At 45.2% G+C, this 19,322-nt stretch overlaps 1 protein-coding gene across 1 annotated transcript in view; it reads right to left on the reverse strand.

The window, feature by feature from the left end:
• Positions 1–19,322, reverse strand: part of man2c1 (mannosidase alpha class 2C member 1) — a 71,441-nt gene that overhangs the window by 21,399 nt on the left and 30,720 nt on the right. Inside the window, exons 12-17 of the mRNA XM_033014728.1 lie at positions 17,370–17,515; positions 13,122–13,245; positions 10,176–10,297; positions 8,305–8,390; positions 4,965–5,126; positions 2,551–2,633 (exon numbers count right to left, since the gene is read on the reverse strand). Of these exons, the coding sequence (XP_032870619.1) occupies positions 2,551–2,633; positions 4,965–5,126; positions 8,305–8,390; positions 10,176–10,297; positions 13,122–13,245; positions 17,370–17,515 (723 nt within the window). The remainder of the gene's footprint in view (positions 1–2,550; positions 2,634–4,964; positions 5,127–8,304; positions 8,391–10,175; positions 10,298–13,121; positions 13,246–17,369; positions 17,516–19,322) is intronic.

The raw sequence follows: 19,322 nt of genomic DNA on the forward strand, positions 1-19,322 counted from the left end.
GATTCCCAAGTCTTTAGTTCTATAACTTTATCCAGCAATTGTTTCTCTTGAGATAAAAGGTACATGGAGAGGAAGGTTAAGAGGGATAAGGCAGGAATGGGACTAGTTTAGATAGGGCAACTTGGTCGGATGGACGAGTTGGCCTGTTTCTGTGCTGTATGCTATCCTGCATGTTTTATTTCAATCAAACATAATCTTTCCTTAGTTAGCCACAAACAGAGTGAAACACAAAGTGCTCAGCTTACTCAGTGGGTCAGGCAGCATCTATGGATGGGTGATGTTACAGGTCAGGACTCTTTTTCAAACTCCAGTGTGAAGAAGGGCCCCAACCTGAAATGTCGGCTGTCCATTCCCTCCAGAGATGCTGCCTGACCCGTTGAGTTATTCCAGCGCTTTGTGTTTTACTCAAGATTCCAGCATCTGCAGTTCCTTGTGGAGACAAAGATAGTTTTTACTGGGGCCCTTTTTATTCAATATGATGCATCTTTGTGGAGGATAAAATAAATATTGAAATACCTACCACTGTAACATTTAATCTAATTCTCAGATTCACCTCACAGAGAGGTTGTGTAAACTGGGTCTCTTCTATTCCTTGGAGCGCAGGAGGATGAGGGGTGATCTTACAGAGGTGTATAAAATCATGAGAGGAATAGATTATGTAGATGGGCAGTCTACTTCCCAGAGTAGGGAAAAGGTTTAATAGGAATCTGAGGGGTATCTTTTTCACACAAAGGGTGGTGGGGGTATGGAACAAGCTGCTAACTATCCCAACATTTAAGAAACAGTTAGACAGGTACATGGATAGGACAGGTTTGGAGGGATATGGACCAGGCGCAGGCAGGTGGGACTAATGTAGCTGGGACATGCTGGCCAGTGTGGGCAAGTTGGGCCGAAGGGCCTGTTGACTATAGTTCTATGACTTTAGCAAACTTTTCCTTTCGTACCCAAGTAGCTGCCTTTGTTCAAGTTTAAGACCTAAATTAAAGTAGCGAGGGGAACAGCAAGATGCAGAAAACCACAGAGGCAAAAGGGAATTGAGAGATATTCACACATTAATAGATAGGGAAGAGAAAACCAAACAAGTGAGTTTGAGATTAGTAAAGGGGGAGACAACACAACCCCCTTGAACAAAGATACGCAGTCAGAGCCTTTTCCCTCCCAGGGTGGAACTGTCAACAATTAGCTTCAAGGTGAGCGGGGCAAAGTTTAAAGGAGATATGTGCGGCAAGTTTTTTTTTAATGGATTCTATGAAGTTTTAATGCAGTTTCGTTTAGTTTAGAGATACAGTGCGGATACAGGCCCTTCGGCCCATCGGGTCCGCACCGCCCAGCGATCCCCGTTCACTAACACTATCTTACACCCACTAGGGACAATTTTTACATTTACCAAGCCAATTAACCTACAAACCTGTACGTCTTTGGAGTGTGGGAGGAAACCGAAGAACTTGTGGAGAAAACCCACGCTGATCATGGGGAGAACGTACAAACTCCGTACAGGCAGCACCCTTGGTCGGGATCGAACCCAGGTCTCCGGCGCTACATTCGCTGTAAGGCAGCAACTCTACCGCTGCGCCACCGTGACCCCCCTTAACTTTAATGGAGTAATGGCCTGGAATCTGAATGGTGGGGGCTGGGAATGCACTGCCAAGGTGGTGGTGGAGGCAGATACGAGGGGGGGCATTTTAGATACTAGAGGCTTTTAGATAGGCGCATGGATATTCAGGGAAAGGAGGAATGTGGATCACATGCGTACAGAGGAGGTTAGTTTCCCTGGCATCACGTTGGGCAAAGACAATGTGGGCTCAAGGGTTCGTTCCTGTCCTGTTCCGTTCTATGTATAGGAATGTGTAGGAAGGAACTGCAGATGCTGGTTTAAACCGAAGATAGACACATAAAGCTGGAGTTAAGGCCCTGTCGCACTTTCCCGACTTACTCACGAATTTTCCCGAGTTTTTTCCTTGATTCAAACTCGGAGAAAGTCTGTAGCAAGTCCGTAGATATTTCGTAGTGGCTCGTAATGCCGGCCGTAGGTACTCGGGGCATCAGGTAAGTCGGGACGTTTTTTTCAGCATGTCGAAAAATGTCCACGAGTAAAAATAAATAGCCCCGGGTACCTACGGCTGGTATCTCCAAGTTTGAATCAAGAGGAAAACTCGGGAGAATTAGTGAGTAACTCGGGAAAGTGGGACAGGGCCTTAACTCAGCGGGACAGGCAGCATCTCTGGAGAGAAGGAACTGGTGGCGTTTCGGGTCGAGACCCTTCCGGGTCTCGACCCGAAACGCCACCCGCTCCTTCTCTCCAGAGATGCTGCCTGTCCCGCTGAGTTACTCCAGCTTTTTGTGTCTATCTTCAGATTCAGATTCAACTTTAATTGTCCGAATCAGAATCTGAAGATAGGCACAAATAGCTGGAGTAACTCTTCTGCTACGTTCCATGTTCTAAGGTGACATCAATAAAAGATGAAGCAGTAACAACACAGGGAGACGCTGGTGAGAGAAAGGATATTTCTCGATAGAATGAAGTATCTTAACCAGTTATGTCATAATTACCTGCACAGTGACAATGACTGGATGTGGTGGGACCATGGGGCTGGTCACAGTGGCAAATCCTACACTGGGCACCTTTATCAAGGCTGCAAATGACATAGAATGAAACGGCAGTATCACAAAACTTGCTCTCTGCTCCCTTATACTGTAACATGCTCGAGTATCCATCACAATGAAGTGCTCAACAGATGTGTGAAAAAAAAAAACAACTTAATTCTGCGTCTCGCAAGTACATCAATCAACTTGGAACTGGTGCACGTGGATAATTTCAGCTGAACTCTGAGGGATTTCTTTCTGGGAGGCAGAGACGTTGCTGCCTTATGCCCCTGTCCCACTTAGGAAACCTGAATGGAAACCTCTGGAGACTTTGCGCCCCACCCAAGGTTTCCCTGCGGTTCGTTCCCGGAGGTTTTTGTCAGTCTCCCTACCTGCTTCCACTACCTGCAACCTCCGGCAACCACCTGCAACCTCCGGGAACCGCATGGATACCTTGGGTGGGGCGCAAAGTCTCCAGAGGTTTCCGTTCAGGTTTCCTAAGTGGGACAGGGGCATTACAGCGCCAGAGTTCCTGACTACGGTTGCTGTCTGGACGGAGTTTGCACGTTCTCCCTGGGGCCGCGTGGGTTTCCTCCCGCATTCCAGATGTTAGGTTTTGTAGGTTAATCAATCAGCTTCTGTAGATTGTCCCTAGTGTGTGGGATAGAACTAGTGTACGAGTAATTGTTGGTTGGCACGGACTTGGCGGGCCGAAGGGCCTGCTTCCACGCTGTATCTCTACACTAAACAAAATAAGCGAATACTGTCTTGTAACAGAGGCTGGAATGAGAAAATGAGGCAGTGTGGATAAGACAAAATGCTCGTGAACACTGAAGGCAAGGGTATATTAGTATTTGGATTTATTCCAGAACCAAGCCCAGAGGAGCGATCAATTCAGCAGAGAGAGGTCAGAGGAAACCAGTCAATGTGTGGGTAGGTTTGAGAGCTGGAATCTGGTGCCTTAGCACTGTTGAGCAGGCACAGTGCCAATGGGGTGAAGGTGGAAAAGCAATCCTGGGAAAATGAAGTGCCCTCCAGCCCTCTCTCCCAAGGGAAAAGACACTCCAGTCAGCATGGGAAGCACAGCACTCTGCCAGTCAGGCGGATCGGGACGAGAGAGAGACATAACTAACCGCAGGATCGGGCGGGCCTCCAGTGAGTTTCACGTGACTGAAGGAATCATCGCACAATGAGCCAGATATTCACCCATCATTATTTCTCAACAATCAGATTGTAGATTATCAGACGAGATGTGCAGGAGGGAACTGCAGATGCTGGTCTAAACCGAAGATAAGGCACAAAAAGCTGGAGTAACTCAGCGGGACAGGCAGCATCTCTGGATAGACGGAATGGGTGACGTTACTCCAGCTAACTGTGGATTATCAGAGTTTTACTGTATTCTGAACTATTGCCATTTAGATTGAGTTGTTGATAGATGCAGCATGGATTTGTTGTACGGAGAAGCTGATCATGTCAGAACACCCCTAGGAGATGGGGCTCCAGTCAAATGGAAAGACAAGGTCTCCTTCAGTGACTTGATCAAATATTAAACAAATATGAAATAGGATCACCCAAATGTTGATCTGGCCTTTAAAGGACACAAAGTGCTGTAGTAACTCAGTGGGTCAGGCAGCATCTCTGGATATACATGGAATAACAGTCTCGACCCAAAACGTCACCCATCCATCTTCACCACAGAAGCTGCATGACCCGCTGAGTTACTTCAGAACATTGTGCCCATCTTAGGTATAAAACCACATCTGCATTTCCTTTTTATTACATTTTGACTGCTCCAATGCAGAATGTCTTCAGGGTATGCCTAATTTGAAACAGTTACTCCCAAAGATCCTATAGCGGAGCAAGATAGACCACTCCTTGTAAATGCAATGGGCTGACGTGTAGTACGCAACGGAGCGGAACGTGGGCCTTTTTTTCATCCATTTCAGTAACCCGACCCGACCCGACTCGCAGTGTAATCAACGTTGCGGGAGAACAGTTTGTATTAATGAATTATAATTCTGAAACTGAGGAGAAGATTTTTACCAAAGAACTTTTATTTTTACGAGGCTGTTTTCGTAACCGGCTTCCGTCTCCGCACTAGTATCTTTGCTCCGCTACGGGATCTTTGGTGCAGAGACGGAAGCCGGTTACGGAAATGGGGCCTAAAAATTACCCATGAATCTGCCCATGACCGTACTACATCTTTTTCGTCGAGTGATCTATCTTGCTCGCTATAGGATCTTTGGTTACTCCAGCATTTTGTGTCCTTTTGTGTATTGGCCAGCATCCGTAGTTCTTTGTTTCTATACTGTAAAGGACAATTACTGTACATGTTTAGATGAAGCAGAGGTTGTATCTTTAAGGCATCCACTGGTACATACCTAGAACCTCCTCACCCTCCAACCGTGGCATTGAGATGACCTCCGTCCGCTCCCACGGCAGGGTGTTGAGCACGTTGACATTTCTCCCCGTCTCTTGCACGCATCCACCCAGGAGACACTGAATGGCCTCTTTAAGAAGTTTGTCTCCATTGCTCTGAATTTCTACAAACAATGAACAAAGGCAAGAAGAAAATAAAGTGTCAGATCAAGGAAAGGAGAATTCTCATTCAGTGAATGCGGGTCAGGTGCTGGGCACAAACGAAAACCGATTAAATAAGAGTCTCCTCCGCTCTGCTGATTCATGGCCTCACTAAAGCAGTGCCCTCAGCTTAGTTTGGTTTAGAAATACAGCATGGGAACAGGCCCTTCGGCCCAGCAGGTCCATCGATCACACGTTCACATTAGTTCTATGTTATCCCACTCTCTCATCCACCAGCTACACATATTTACAGAAGCCAATTAACCTACAAACCCGCACGTCTTCAGGATGTGGGGGGAAACTGGAGCACCCGGAGGGAACCCAAGGGGTCATAGGGAGAACGTGCAAACTCCACACGGACAGCGACCGAGGTCAGGATCCAACCCGAGTCTCTGGCGCTGTGAGGTGGCGGCTCTACCAGCTGCGCCACTGTGCCACCCCTAAATCCTTGCCGACAAAATCCCCAAGAAGGGAAATCAAACTTCACGCACAGACTGCTGGAAGTGAGAGATTAACAATCAATCGACAACCACAGCTTGAGCTCAAATGTGAATAAAAAACTATTTTAATTATCAAACCCTTCTTTTAGTTCAGGGTCAAGTTTTATTCAATAAAGTAAATGTGAAAATGTCCTCCTAAATTCTATATAAATGAAAGTTAGTAGCCTTCATATTATTTTACATATGTAGTCAACACCGATTAATCTTTGTCCTGTGATTCAGTCTCTCTCCATTTTGGTGCAGGTTGACTTCTTAAAGAAATGCATTTTTAAATTATACTTCCAGTTTTTTCCCCCCAATCAGTTTGAAAAAGGGGGTCCCAATCTGAAATGTCACCTATCCATTTTCTCCGCAGATGCTGCCTGACCCACGGAGTTACTCCAGCATTTTGTGTCGACCTTTGGTATAAACCAGCAACTGCAGTTGTTTTTCACTGTTAAATGGATTGGTTGTAATCATGTGCAAGAAGGAACTGCAGATGCCAAGATTGACGCCAAATGCTGGAGTAACTCAGTGGGCCAGGCAGCATCTCTGGGGAGAAGGAATGGGTGACGTTTCGGGTCGAGACCCTCATCAGACAGATTGTAATCATGTATTGTCTTTCTGCTGACTGGTTAGCACGCAACAAAAAGCTTTTCACTGTACCTCGGTACATGTGGCAATAAACTAAACTGAACTTTGTATTTAGACAATAGACAATAGGTGCAGGAATAGGCCATTTGGCCCTTCGTGCCAGCACCGCCATTCAATGTGATCATGGCTGATCATCCCCAATCAGTACCCCGTTCCGCTTTCTCCCCATATCCCCTGACTCCGCTATTTTTAAGAGCCCCATCTAGCTCTCTCTTGAAAGCATCCAGAGAACCTGCCTCTACCGCCCTCTGAGGCAGAGAATTCCATAGACTCACCACTCTCTGTGAGAAAAAGTGTTTCCTCATCTCCGTTCTAAATGACTTACTCCGTATTCTTAAACTGTGGCCCCTGGTTCTGGACTCCCCCAACATCAGGAACATGTTTCCTGCCTCTAGCGTGTCCAAACCCTTAATAATCTTACATGTTTCAATGAGATTCCCTCTCATCCTTCTAAACTCCAGAGTGTACAAGCCCAGCTGCTCCATTCTCTCAGCATATTTGATCGGATAAGCTGCTTGGATATTGCTTGGGGGAATGAATATTCATCAGGATTCTAGAGGTAATTCCCATGTTGTCCTGCAAAATAGCTCTGTCGGACCTTTGATGCCAAGCTCAGAGGGCAGACAAAACGCAAGTCTCCAAAGACATCAAAAGTGAACCCGAGCAACTATTTGAGAAGACAGCTCCACAATCAGTATTTGATTTTTTTGCTCAAATGAGATTTGAACTCACCACCTTCAGAGTCAGAGGTAGAACGTCTGTTAAATAATGCAGCCATGATTAGCATCCGTTCATGGATAATCTGCAATCTCCCCACTGTAAGACTAAAGCCATTGTATTCAGCTACGCCGCAGGCTCTTGCTTGAAATCCCACCCCAGCTACTGTGTCAAGATGCCCCGACATTTTCACCATCTCCCTATCTCACTCCATATGAAATCTTCACCCATATAAAGTGCAATATTAAACCAGAGACACACAAGGAACTGAAGATGCTAGAATCGTTACCAAAACACAAGGTGCTAGAGGAGGTCAGCAGGTCAGGCGGCAACTGGAATGGCCAGGCAACGCTTTGGGTCGAGACCCTTCTTCAGACTGATTGTAGTAGGAGGAAGAACGCTGGAAAAGTGGTGAGGGCAAGACAAAATATGTAATAAGGAACCGCAGATGCTTGTTTAAATTGAAGATAGACACAAAATGCAGGAGTAACTCAGCGGGACAGGCAGCATCTCCGGAGAGAAGGAATGGGTATTGTTTCGGTTCGGGACCCTTCTTCAGGCTGATGTCTGGGGAGTGGGAGCTACATAGGTAAGTAAGTGTATAGATAAGGAAGAGTAAGGTGTGAAAACAGGACAAAGGGAATGGCGATCAAGGAACATGTAGAATAGATCATTGTTAGTTGGGAGAAGGTAACAACAAAGCAAACAGGGATGAAATGTCGTCAGAGACAGGAAGAGTGGGCGGGGAACTGGGAAGGGGGAGGGGATGGAGAGAGAGGGAAAGCAAGGTTTATGACGTTAGGGAAGTCAATATTCATACCACTGGGGTGTCAGCTGACAAGTGATAGCTGGATGCAGGTGGAGGGGGGTGGGGGTTGATTCACAGATAGGGTGGAGTAAGGGACAAAGGTGAAAAGGAGCCAAAAGAGTGTCAGATAAGGAGAGAAGAGGAGTGAACAATAAATATAGAGATATAGGTGGAAATGGACCTGGATCGGAGGGACAAAGAGGGAGCTGCTGGGAGGAAGAGAGGCAGAAGAGTGGGGGGAATGGGTGCAGTGGGGATGTGGGAACACAGGGAAGAGAGAAGGGGTAGAGGGATAGTACTTAAAATTGGAAAATGTAATGTTGATACACACAAAGTGCTAGAGTATCTCAGTGGGACAGGCAACATTTCTTATGCAAGCAATCACAATAGGAATAGGACATATTCCCAACAAATAACCAAAAAAATGCCCGGATTCCCATAACTATGATTGGGCAAATCTGCACAAGATGAGAATGGCCTTACCTTCATAGTACTTGACAGCATCTTCCACGACAGACTGAATACAGGTGCCGGGCAGTACATCATGGAACTGGTTAAGAAGCAATAGTCTGTGAAATGTCAGAAACTGTTTCAATAACATAGAATTGACCCACCCAGTTGATATCATTATTTACTGCGGTATTGAAACCTCTTCCCACTCACTCCTCCTCCTCAAGAGATCTATTCCATCCCTAGGTTGACAAAAATGATGGAGAAACTCAGCGGGTGCAGCAGCATCTATGGAGTGAGGGAAATAGGCAACGTTTCGGGCCGAAACCCTTGGGGAAATAGGCAACGTTTCGGGCCGAAACCCTTGGGTTTCGGCCCGAAACGTTGCCTATTTCCCTCGCTCCATAGATGCTGCTGCACCCAGAGTTTCTCCAACATTTTTGTCAACCTTCGATTTTCCAGCATCTGCAGTTCCTTCTTGAACACATCTATTCCATCCCTTTCTACATCAAGCGTTTCTTTATTCATCTTAAGTTCTAGAGGATGCCAGCGGTTTGGAAAAACACAAAGAAGGGGGAGACAAAATGGGGTAAATTATAGATCTGCCATCTTAAAATTTGCCGACTGGAAGCTGATAAGAGTTTATAATCAAGGAAGAACTCGCCATTTAGAGAAGCTTAATGCAATCAACATGGATTTGTGAAAGGAAAGTCATATTTGGCCCATTTGCTGGTGGTCTTTGAGGGAATCCTGTAGGTGTAGAATCATTTAAAAATAAATTGGATAGGTATATGGACGGGAAAGGAATGGAGGGTTATGGTCTGAGTGCAGGTAGATGGGACTAGGTGAGAGTAAGTGTTCGGCACGGACTAGAAGGGCCGAGATGGCCTGTTTCCGTGCTGTAATTGTTATATGGAGATATATATATATGGTAATGTATTGGATTTCCAGAAAGCATTCAATAAGGTGCCGGCTGATGGTATTGGGAGGAGACTATGAACATGGATGTAAGACAAATTATTAAATAGAAGATGGTTGGAATAAATCACACTGGACAGATGTAACTAGTGGATCATCCCGAGACTAGGTTCTGGGATCCCAACTATTATCGATCATGATTATGACCATTTAACAAATGTGAGGAGAGAGTACAGTGATGGATATTCAAACAGTACAACGCTGGGTGGGAGGAGATGCTGCACTGAGAATGACCTACATAATGGGGGATTTAAACAAATATCTTATAAGGTCATAAGTGATAGGAGCAGAATTAGGCCATTTGGCCCATCAAGTCTACTCCGCCATTCAATCATGGCTGATCTATCTCTCCCTCCTAACCCCATTCTCCTGCCTTCTCCCCGTAACCTGTTTTATGGCGTCCAAGTGGGCGATGGAGGTAAATGTGGCAAAACGTGAAACGTTTAAAGCCATTAAAGAGACTAAGTATTTCATCTGTGCCACGGTACTTAACATACGGTTACAAAAAGCCTGAGCAAGAGCTCAACTACAAGCATCTTAACTAAGATGTTGACATGTCATCGAGAAATCTAAAAGAGATGTATACAGTCATAGAGTGATACAGCGTGGAAACAGGCCCTTCGGCCCAACTTGCCCACACCAGCCAATATGTCCCAGCTACACTAGTCCCACCTGTCCATATCCATGTACCTGCCTAACTGTTTCTTAAATGTTGGGATAGTCCCAGCCTTAACTACCTCATCTGGCAGTTCGTTCCATTCACTCTTTGCGTGAAAAGGTTACCCCTCAGATTCCTATTAAATCTTTTCCCCTTCGCCTTGAACCTATGTCCTCTGGTCCTCAATTCCCCGACTCTGGGCAAGAGACTCTGTGCATCCAGGTGTGTATATTAAAACTCAAATGAAATCTCATGGAATAAATGTTACCTCCACAGTTGCTGCAGTTGGGAACTTGGATACTGAAACCCATCCTTCTGGACGACAGCCAGGCTGCTCACTATTTCAATACTGCGGAGGATGCATTCACATTTACGATTACCTTTCTTAATCTAAAGCAAATGAAAAAGAATTTAGGAAAGAAAATGTAGAACCACTGCTTCACAGCCAGAGATCCAGGTGAAATCCTGACCTCGGGTGCTGTCCGTGTGGAGTTTGCACGTTCTCTCTGTAACAGTGTGGGTTTGCTCCAGTTTCCTCCCACATCCCAAAGACATGTGGGTTTGTAGTTTAATTGGCGGCTGTAAATTGCCCCTGGAGTGTGGGACTGTGGTGAAATCTGGGAGAGTTAATCAGAAAGTGGGTAGAATAAAAAATGCAGGATTATTGTAAAAGTGCAGCCAATATTTGGCGCTGACTCGGACTGAGGTCCTGTTCCCGTGTTGTAGCTCCCCAATGTCTTGCCTCATCTCCAGCCCATTCATTTTCATCTGCAGTTTCTCTTCCCCAAAAACATTTCGGACACAAAGCATTAAATAAAAATCTCAATCGTGAAATAAACCTGCTGCCCTCTCCTTGTTAATATTTGTTGGAATTTATGTAGGTATGTGAATCCATGCTCTGAACAAGCAGCTGAAGCCTCGAGTTGGGGAACTACAGGTAACATTTTAAATGACACTAAAAGACCCAAAGCCAGCTCACTGGGTAAATTAGACAATTTTGGTTTAACTTAAATACTGAACTTTGTAAATTTCATCCAGGGAAAAAGCCGCACCTTTTATGAAAGAGCAATTTAAATGATTGACCGGTTCATCAATAGTTATGGTGAACTATTTACACAAGGAAACTCAATTATAAGTGAATACACAGATTAAATGTTAAATATTAACACAATGCACACTAAAATCATGGCAACAGGAAGAAAGGTGGTTGCATGGCGTGTGTGTGTGTGTGTGAGTGCGTGTGTGTGTGTGCGCGCGCGTGTGTGTGTGTGTGTGTGTGTGTGTGTGTGTGTGTGTGTGCGTGTGTGCGCGTGTGTGTGTGTGTGTGCGCGTGCGTGTGTGTGTGTGTGCGCGTGCGTGTGTGTGTGTGTGTGTGTGTGTGTGTGTGTGTGCGTGTGTGTGTGTGCGTGTGTGTGTGTGTACATACACAAGCTTTTTAATGATATGTTGTGTGATGTTATCAAGTTCAAGTTCAAGTTCAAGTTAGTTTATTGTCATGTGTCCCTGTATAGGACAATGAAATTCTTGCTTTGCTTAAGCACACAGAAAATAGTAGGCATTTACTACAAAACAGACAAATGTGTCCATATACCATGATATAAATATATTCACACATGAATAAATAAACTGATAGTGCAAATAACAGAAAGTGGTTGGTAATAATCAGAGTTTTGTCCGAGCCAGGTTTAATAGCCTGATGGCTGAGGGGAAGTAACTATTCCTGAACCTGGTTGTTGCAGTCTTCAGGCTCCTGTACCTTCTACCTGAAGGTAGCAGGGAGATGAGTGTGTGGCCAGGATGGTGTGGGTCTTTCATGATACTGCCAGCCTTTTTGAGGCAGCGACTGCGATAGATCCCCTCGATGGAAGGAAGGTCAGAGCCGATGATGGACTGGGCAGTGTTTACTACTTTTTGTAGTCTTTTCCTTTCCAGGGCGCTCAAATTGCCGAACCAAGCCACGATGCAACCGGTCAGCATGCTCTCGACTGTGCACCTGTAGAAGTTAGAGAGAGTCTTCCTTGACAATCCGACTCTCCGTAATCTTCTCAGGAAGTAGAGGCGCTGATGTGCTTTTTTGATGATTGCATTAGTGTTCTCGGACCAGGAAAGATCTTCAGAGATGTGCACGCCCAGGAATTTGAAGCTCTTGACCCTTTCAACCATCGACCCGTTGATATAAATGGGGCTGTGGGTCCCCCTCCTACTCCTTCCAAAGTCCACAATCAGTTCCTTGGTTTTGCTGGTGTTGAGGGCCAGGTTATTGCGCTGGCACCATATGGACAGTTGCTCGATCTCTCTTCTGTACTCTGACTCATCCCCATCAGTGATACGCCCCACAATAGTGGTGTCGTCAGCGAACTTGATGATGGAGTTCGCACTGTGGTTCGCTACGCAGTCATGGGTATAGAGTGAGTACAGCAGGGGGCTGAGCACGCAGCCTTGAGGTGCTCCCGTGCTGATTGTTATTGAGGCTGACACATTTCCACCAATACGAACAGACTGTGGTCTGTGGACGAGGAAGTCGAGGGTCCAGTTGCAGAGGGATGCGCAGAGACACTGGCGACCCTCACCACCCTGGCCACACACTCATTTCACTCTGGCTATTGGGAAGAAACTATAGGAGTCTGAAAACTGCAATGTCCAGGTTCAGGAACAGCTTCTTCCTTCTTCCCTACAGCCATCGGGTTTTTAAAGACTACCACCTCCAAAGCTGTGAACGACATAGACTGGGGGGGGGCGGGGGGGAAGGTGGGATGGTATGTGTACGTGCGTGCATGCGTGTGTGTGCGCATATAGATAGATATACACACATATTCACCCACACACTTTTAATATTTTTATAAAATGCTATATTTTTTCTTTTTGTTTTTACACGTACAACATTGATTCTGAATATATTATATATATATGTATATATATATATATACATACACACACACACACATATATATGCATGCACACATACACACAGAACGTTTCTTCCGTTTATTACATTGTTTACAGTGTACTGTATTTACATATTCTGTTGTGCTGCTGCAAGTTAGAATGTAATTGTTCTGTCTGGGACATATGACAATAAAACACTCTTGACTCTTGAGACAGTAGCACACTTATTTTGCAATTCAATAAATTAGCATTGGCATGGCCTGGCCTTGGGAACTAGAGAATGATCGACACTGGAGTTACAAAGGACGCACAAGTGAAGAGCACGCACCTTGGCCTGGGTGGTGTAGGAGCCATTGTGTAGTTCTAGGAAGAGCTCGCCAGCCCAGGTACACAGCATGGTGGTGTCACCTTCCAGCGCGGAGAAGAAGGTGTCTGGAGTGGACAGTTGCACCCTGAGATAGAAAATATCCATCAGTACCACGTACCATAACGGCTGACCTTTCTAACATGACTTTGCCTTAAATGCATAAGATAAAGGTGGCCAAACATTGCCAGACTTTGCTCGAGTTTAACCATTAACTGAACTCTCATAGATCTCTACTAACACATAATACATTGCTGCGTCGATCCTCAGTCACTAGATGTGCCAAATGCAACTGCTAACTTCTTATATAGGCACAAAAAGCTGGAGTAATTCAGCAGGTCAGACAGCATCTCTGGAAAAAACGAATAGGGTCTTGACCCAAAAAGTCCGGTCTGAAGAAGGGTCTCAACATGAAACGTCACCTATTCTCTTTCTCCAGAGATGCTGCCTGACCCGCTGAGTTACACCAACTTTTTGTGTCTATCTTCAGTTTAAACCAGCATCTGCAGTTCCTTCCGACACATCTTGTCTGCTATTTTCTTACATTTTCTGACAAAATAGATTTTCACAAGGAACTGCAGATGTTGGTTAACAACAACAAAAAAACGCACACAGAAGTGCTGGAGTAACTGAGCGGGTCAGCATCTTTGGAGAGTGTGGATAGGTGACGTTTTGGGTCGGGATCCTTCTTCAGACTGAATGTAGTGGGGGGGGGGGGGGGAGTTGGAAAAGAAAGGTGGGGGTGGGATGAAGCTTGGCGAGTGATAGGTGGATACAGGAAAAGGGGAGGGGGACTTGATTGGCAGATGTTTGGACAGAGGCCAGAGATGAAAAGACAAAAAGCGTGAGGTGCGAATTGTGAAGCCAGAGGAATGAATGTAGGTGGAAGGGAGCGGGGAGGAGGGGGGAAGGGGAGATGTGCGTGTGAATCTAGGTAGGGCACAGGAGGGAATGGGGTGGGGGGGAGAGGGGGAGAAGGAGGGTTTGCTTGTAGGGAAGTTACCTACATTTTCCTGGGGATTGTTTGAAGGGGATATTTGAGAGTAGATGGTCATCAGCCAAGACGCTACCTTTAGATCTGTTATCCAGTAATATCTGACCAGCCACAGTGTTGTCCAGTAACGTTTGATCAGCCACATCTGGCTAATGCAATTCTTTTGGAATTGGAATCATGTTCCAGGAAGGAACAAAGGAGGACCCAGCGTGGGGGGGCCACATGGAGGGAGGGGGAGAACAAAGGGGGACCTGACACGGGGTTACTTTGTAAGCGCCCTTTATGGGCGACTATTTGCATATCTTAAATATGCAAGCAAAGAATTTCCCTGTGACTTGTCACATGTGACAATAAAGCATTCATTCATTCATTCACTTCAGTTTTAAACGGAGAAACTAATTTCTGTAGAAAACACTGCGCATACATTTTGAACGTCAGGGGTCATTGTGGCCCATCGAGTGTATGTTAACTCTAAAGGGCCTGTCCCACATGGGCGATTTTTTAGGCGACCAACAGGTGACTAGGCTGTTGCCTGCACGGTCGTGAGTAGTCTCCTCAGTCGCCCAAAGAGTCGTAGCGTCTGTCTGGTCGACGTTGGATTTTCAACATGTTGAGAATATTTCGGAAACATTTGGCGACAGTGGGTTTGACGCCAATGAGCGTAGCTTGACTTCTCCTGACGTAGGTGCTGTCGTAGTTGTAGCCAGGTTGACGTAGGTTGTGGCCGGTGTTGACTTCGTTTTTGTTTTGTTGTTAAAGTAATGATTCTATTTCAGATTTTATGTCGAAGGGGGGGTCCAATCGGCGACCTGCTACGACGATGACAGTCGTTGGCCGTCACCTAAAAATAGCCTGTGGGGCAGGCCCTTAAGAGCAATCTCATTTCCCCATGAATACCTCCTGTAATCTATTCTCTTCTAACTCTCATCGACTGCTTCCAGCACCCATTTTCACAAACCCCCCCCACAGTGATCGCTAACCTATGAACAGAACACAGCAACGGTCCGCACTAATCCAACTTAATGCTGATCAATTCACCATTCTTGGCAGTTCAGGAACAGCTGCTCACCCGGAACTTGGCCGAGATATCTATCAGGTGACACTGGGAAACGTGATCCAGAGTCTTATACAAGATGCAGAATATAATCGCTGGAAGAGACATGAACTTTGCAAGAGGAATGGGTGAAAAGAAATAAAAAGTAGCACAACATTAATCTATATTGGTCACGCCCAGGACAAGTGTGTACTTGGTAAAGTGAATCAGGTTCAATAACTGACAATCAGATTAAGAAGAGATTTGTAAGCTTTGCTGTGATAACATAACATATGGATTATATATAATCGGTTTAGTTTAGAGATACAGCACGGAAGCAGGCCACTCGGCCCACTGTGTCTGTCCCGACCAGCGATCCCAGCACATTAGCACTATCCTACACATACTAGGGCCAATGTACAATTATACCAAGCCAATTAACCTACAAACCTGTATGTCTTTGGGGTGTGGGAGGAAATCGGAGCTTCCTGAGAAAACCCACGCAGGTCACGGGGAGAAATGACAATGTTTGTTTCCCCCCGTGACAGTGTGGGGTTCCTCTGGGTGCTCTGGTTTCCTCCCAAATCCCAAAGACGTGCAGGTTTAATTGGTCACTGTAAAATTTCACCTAATGTGCAGGGAGTGAATGAAAAAGCAGGATAGCATGGTAGTGTGCTCAATGGGCCGAAGGGCTTGTTTCAAGGTGTATTTCTAAACTAAACTAAACATTGCACTGGTGGAGCAGCCTAGATAGAAGGCCTAGTCACCAATACATGGAACATCTAACCCAGAAAACATTTTCACATCTTACCCTTCCTTATCTCTGTGTCACCCTCTCCCGACTCTCAGTCTGAAGAAGGGTCTCGACCCGCGAAGCGTTACCTATCCCTTCCATCCAGAGATGCTGTCTATAAGATTGTTAAGGGCTTGGACACGCTAGAGGCAGGAAACATGTTCCCGATTTTGGGGGAGTCCAGACCAGGGGCCACAGTTTAAGAATAAGGAGTAAGCCATTTAGAACGGAGACAAGGAAACACTTTTTCTCACAGAGAGTGGTGAGCCTGTGGAATTCTCTGCCTCAGAGGGCGGTGGAGGCAGGTTCCCTGGATGCTTTCAAGAGAGAGCTAGATAGGGCTCTTAAAAATAAAGGAGTCGGGGGATATGGGGAGAAGGCAGGAACGGGGTACTGATTGGGGATGATCAGCCATGATCACATTGAATGGCGGTGCTGGCTCGAAGGGCCAAATGGCCTCCTCCTGCACCTATTGTCTATTGTCCCGCTGAGTTCCTCAAGCATTTTGTGTCTATCTTCGGTATAAACCATGATCTGCAGTTCCTTCCTGCACAGATTCCATGTGACCAGGAACCCTGGGTTCCCAACTCACTGCACTTGTTAGTCACACAGTTCGTCGAGTCATAGAGCAGAAACAGGCCATTCTTCCCAACTTGCCCATGCCGACACTAGCCCCACTCGCCCATGTCTCTCTAAACCATTCCTCGCTATGTACCTGTCCAAATGTCTTTTAAATGTTAAATATTGTTTAACATTTAAAGGTTGTAAATTCATTGATTCATTACAAGGATAGCATGGTGCAACACAATTTTGGAATTAAATCGAATTACGGGTTGGGTGATGGGTGGGAAGAGATACGAAGCAGGTATTTGGGTGATGGGTGGGAAGAGATACGAAGCAGGTATTTGGGTGATGGGTGGGAAGAGATACGAAGCAGGTATATCATCACCTTTTGTTTTTCTTTCTGTTTTTGTCTTTTTATTTCTTTAAGTTTTTCTTATTTCTTTTACTTCACTCTTTGGCTACACCAATTTGGTAGTCTGGGGTTCTATTCTTGCACATTCACTTTCTCTCTCTCTCTCTTGCTTTTTCTCTCTTCTTATTTCTCATCTTTAGCTTAAAATTTTAAAATTAAAGCTGTTCAATAAATGTATTATGTCATATGCCGCGGTTTATACTTTTGTACACCGCTTCTAATAAAAATAAATAAATAAATGGATAAATAAAGAAAGAAAAGGTTGCATGAAGGATTTGGTAATCGTAGTACAATCATCTGTGATCTATTTCATTTAATGTTAATGATAAAAGAAAGCAGAGTACTGAATCTCACCGGGTCGACCTGCAGTGGGATGTTAGACAGACATGTACAAGCCTTTTAAACAAAGTGCTGACCTGGGAAGACCATCAGTGTTCTGCATTCTGTGTAGTCGGTCCAACATATCTTGTGTAGGTCCCCCTCCCCCATCGCCAAACCCAAAGAGGAATGCGCTGTGATTAACGCGACCTTTGTCCTTGTTATTTTTAACTGTATTCAGCAGCTGCAGCAGGGGAAAGAAAGGTGAAGTCAGAGTCACACAGCACCGAACCACTTCCTTCAGCCCACCAAGTCTCCACTGACCATCAAGCACCCATTACATGGACCCAAAACGTCACCTATCCATGATTACATGATTCTCAATTGTAATCATGGGGTGGAAGATTGCAACCTTCACGTGGTCCGCCCTGTTTCGACTAATGCAATCAACTCGACATGCACAAACGGAAGATCAAATAGAACAACTTTAGGCTGTGCACGCCACACGAAAGAAGAAGAATTGTAACCATGTATTGTCTTTCCGCTGACTGTTTAAGCCAGCAACAAAAGCTTTCCATCTCTACACGTGACAATAAACTAAACTCAACCTAAACTCCAGAGATGTCGACCCATTACACTAATCCCATTACATTTTTGTTAGTTTATTTAGTTTAGACACATCGTGGAAACAGGCCCTTCGGCCCACCAGGTCCATGCTGACCAGCGATCCCCGTACGCCAGCACTATCCTACGTACTTGGAACAATTTACAATTCATACCGATGCCAATTAACCTACAATTCTCCATGTCTTTGGAGTGTGGGAAGAAACCAGAGCACCCGGGGAAAACCCACACGGTCACAGGGAGAACACACAAACTCCGTACCAGGCAGCACCCATAGTTGGGATCGAACCCAGATCTCTGGCAGTGTAATGCGCCACCCTGCCTTTATACTGAAGAAGAGGTCTGACCTAAAACATCACCTGTCTCTGTTCCCCGGAGATGCCAACTGACCCACTGAGCTACTCCAGCATTTTGTGGACACCCATTACATTAATCCCAATTTTTTTTTTTATTCTCACGACTTTCCTGTTAACCCCATCTAGATTCTACCACTCGCCTGCACACAAAGAGCAAGTTAAACTTGTGAATTAATCTACCGACCTGCATGAATTTGGGATGTGGGAGGAAACTGGAGTGCCCGGAGGAAACACACGCAGTAGACATTGAGTCAATTAAAATGAGAAAAGGTTGGGGAGGTGGATTTCCATAGGTTAGGCCGCAGCCAGCAGAATCATTGCCTGGCACTGATGGGGTAAATGAAGAGAGGGTTCTACACAAGAGGCCAACCTTGTTATAGAGCCAGACAGCATGGAACAGAGGCACAAGGAACTGCAGATGCCGGAATCTAGAGCAAAACACAAAGTGCTGGAGGAACTCAGCAGGTAAGAATTTCAATGTCCCGTCTGGGACATATGACAATAAAACTCTCTTAAGTCAAGAGACTTAAAATGGAGAGACCTGTCTTTTTAATGAAAATGTCATATTTTAAGGGAAAAAAATTGTGATGAAAAATCTTTAAAGATACAATAATTTGATATTTACACAGGTGTTTAATTCATCATTGATAAATTTTAAATTACATTTAATTAAAAAAAACTAAAAAGTTACAATATTTAATTTATAGCTAAATTGCTATTTGTAGGACAACTCTCATTAGCTATCCCCGGGGGGAAATCTAATGTCATAAAAATGTAACGGTAAACAGCCTTGAGTTGGAAATGAAATGTCAGTGTAGTTCATGGAGCAGGTAAAATATTGTAGCTGCACCAAGTTTAAATATATCCCAATTTAGTTCTTCCTCTTGTATAAAATACAATAAGCAATGGGCCGCGGCAGTAAGCAAATACAACACGTGACAAAACATAGGCGGCATTGTGGAAGAGTATCTCAATTAACCATGGTGCGGTGTGGTGGCGCAGTGGTAGAGTTGCTGCCTTACAGCGCCAGAGACCCAGGTTCGATCCTGAGTTTGGGTGCCGTCCGTGTGG

Source organism: Amblyraja radiata, chromosome X (assembly GCF_010909765.2).
Source record: "Amblyraja radiata isolate CabotCenter1 chromosome X, sAmbRad1.1.pri, whole genome shotgun sequence".
Lineage (NCBI taxonomy): Eukaryota > Metazoa > Chordata > Chondrichthyes > Rajiformes > Rajidae > Amblyraja > Amblyraja radiata.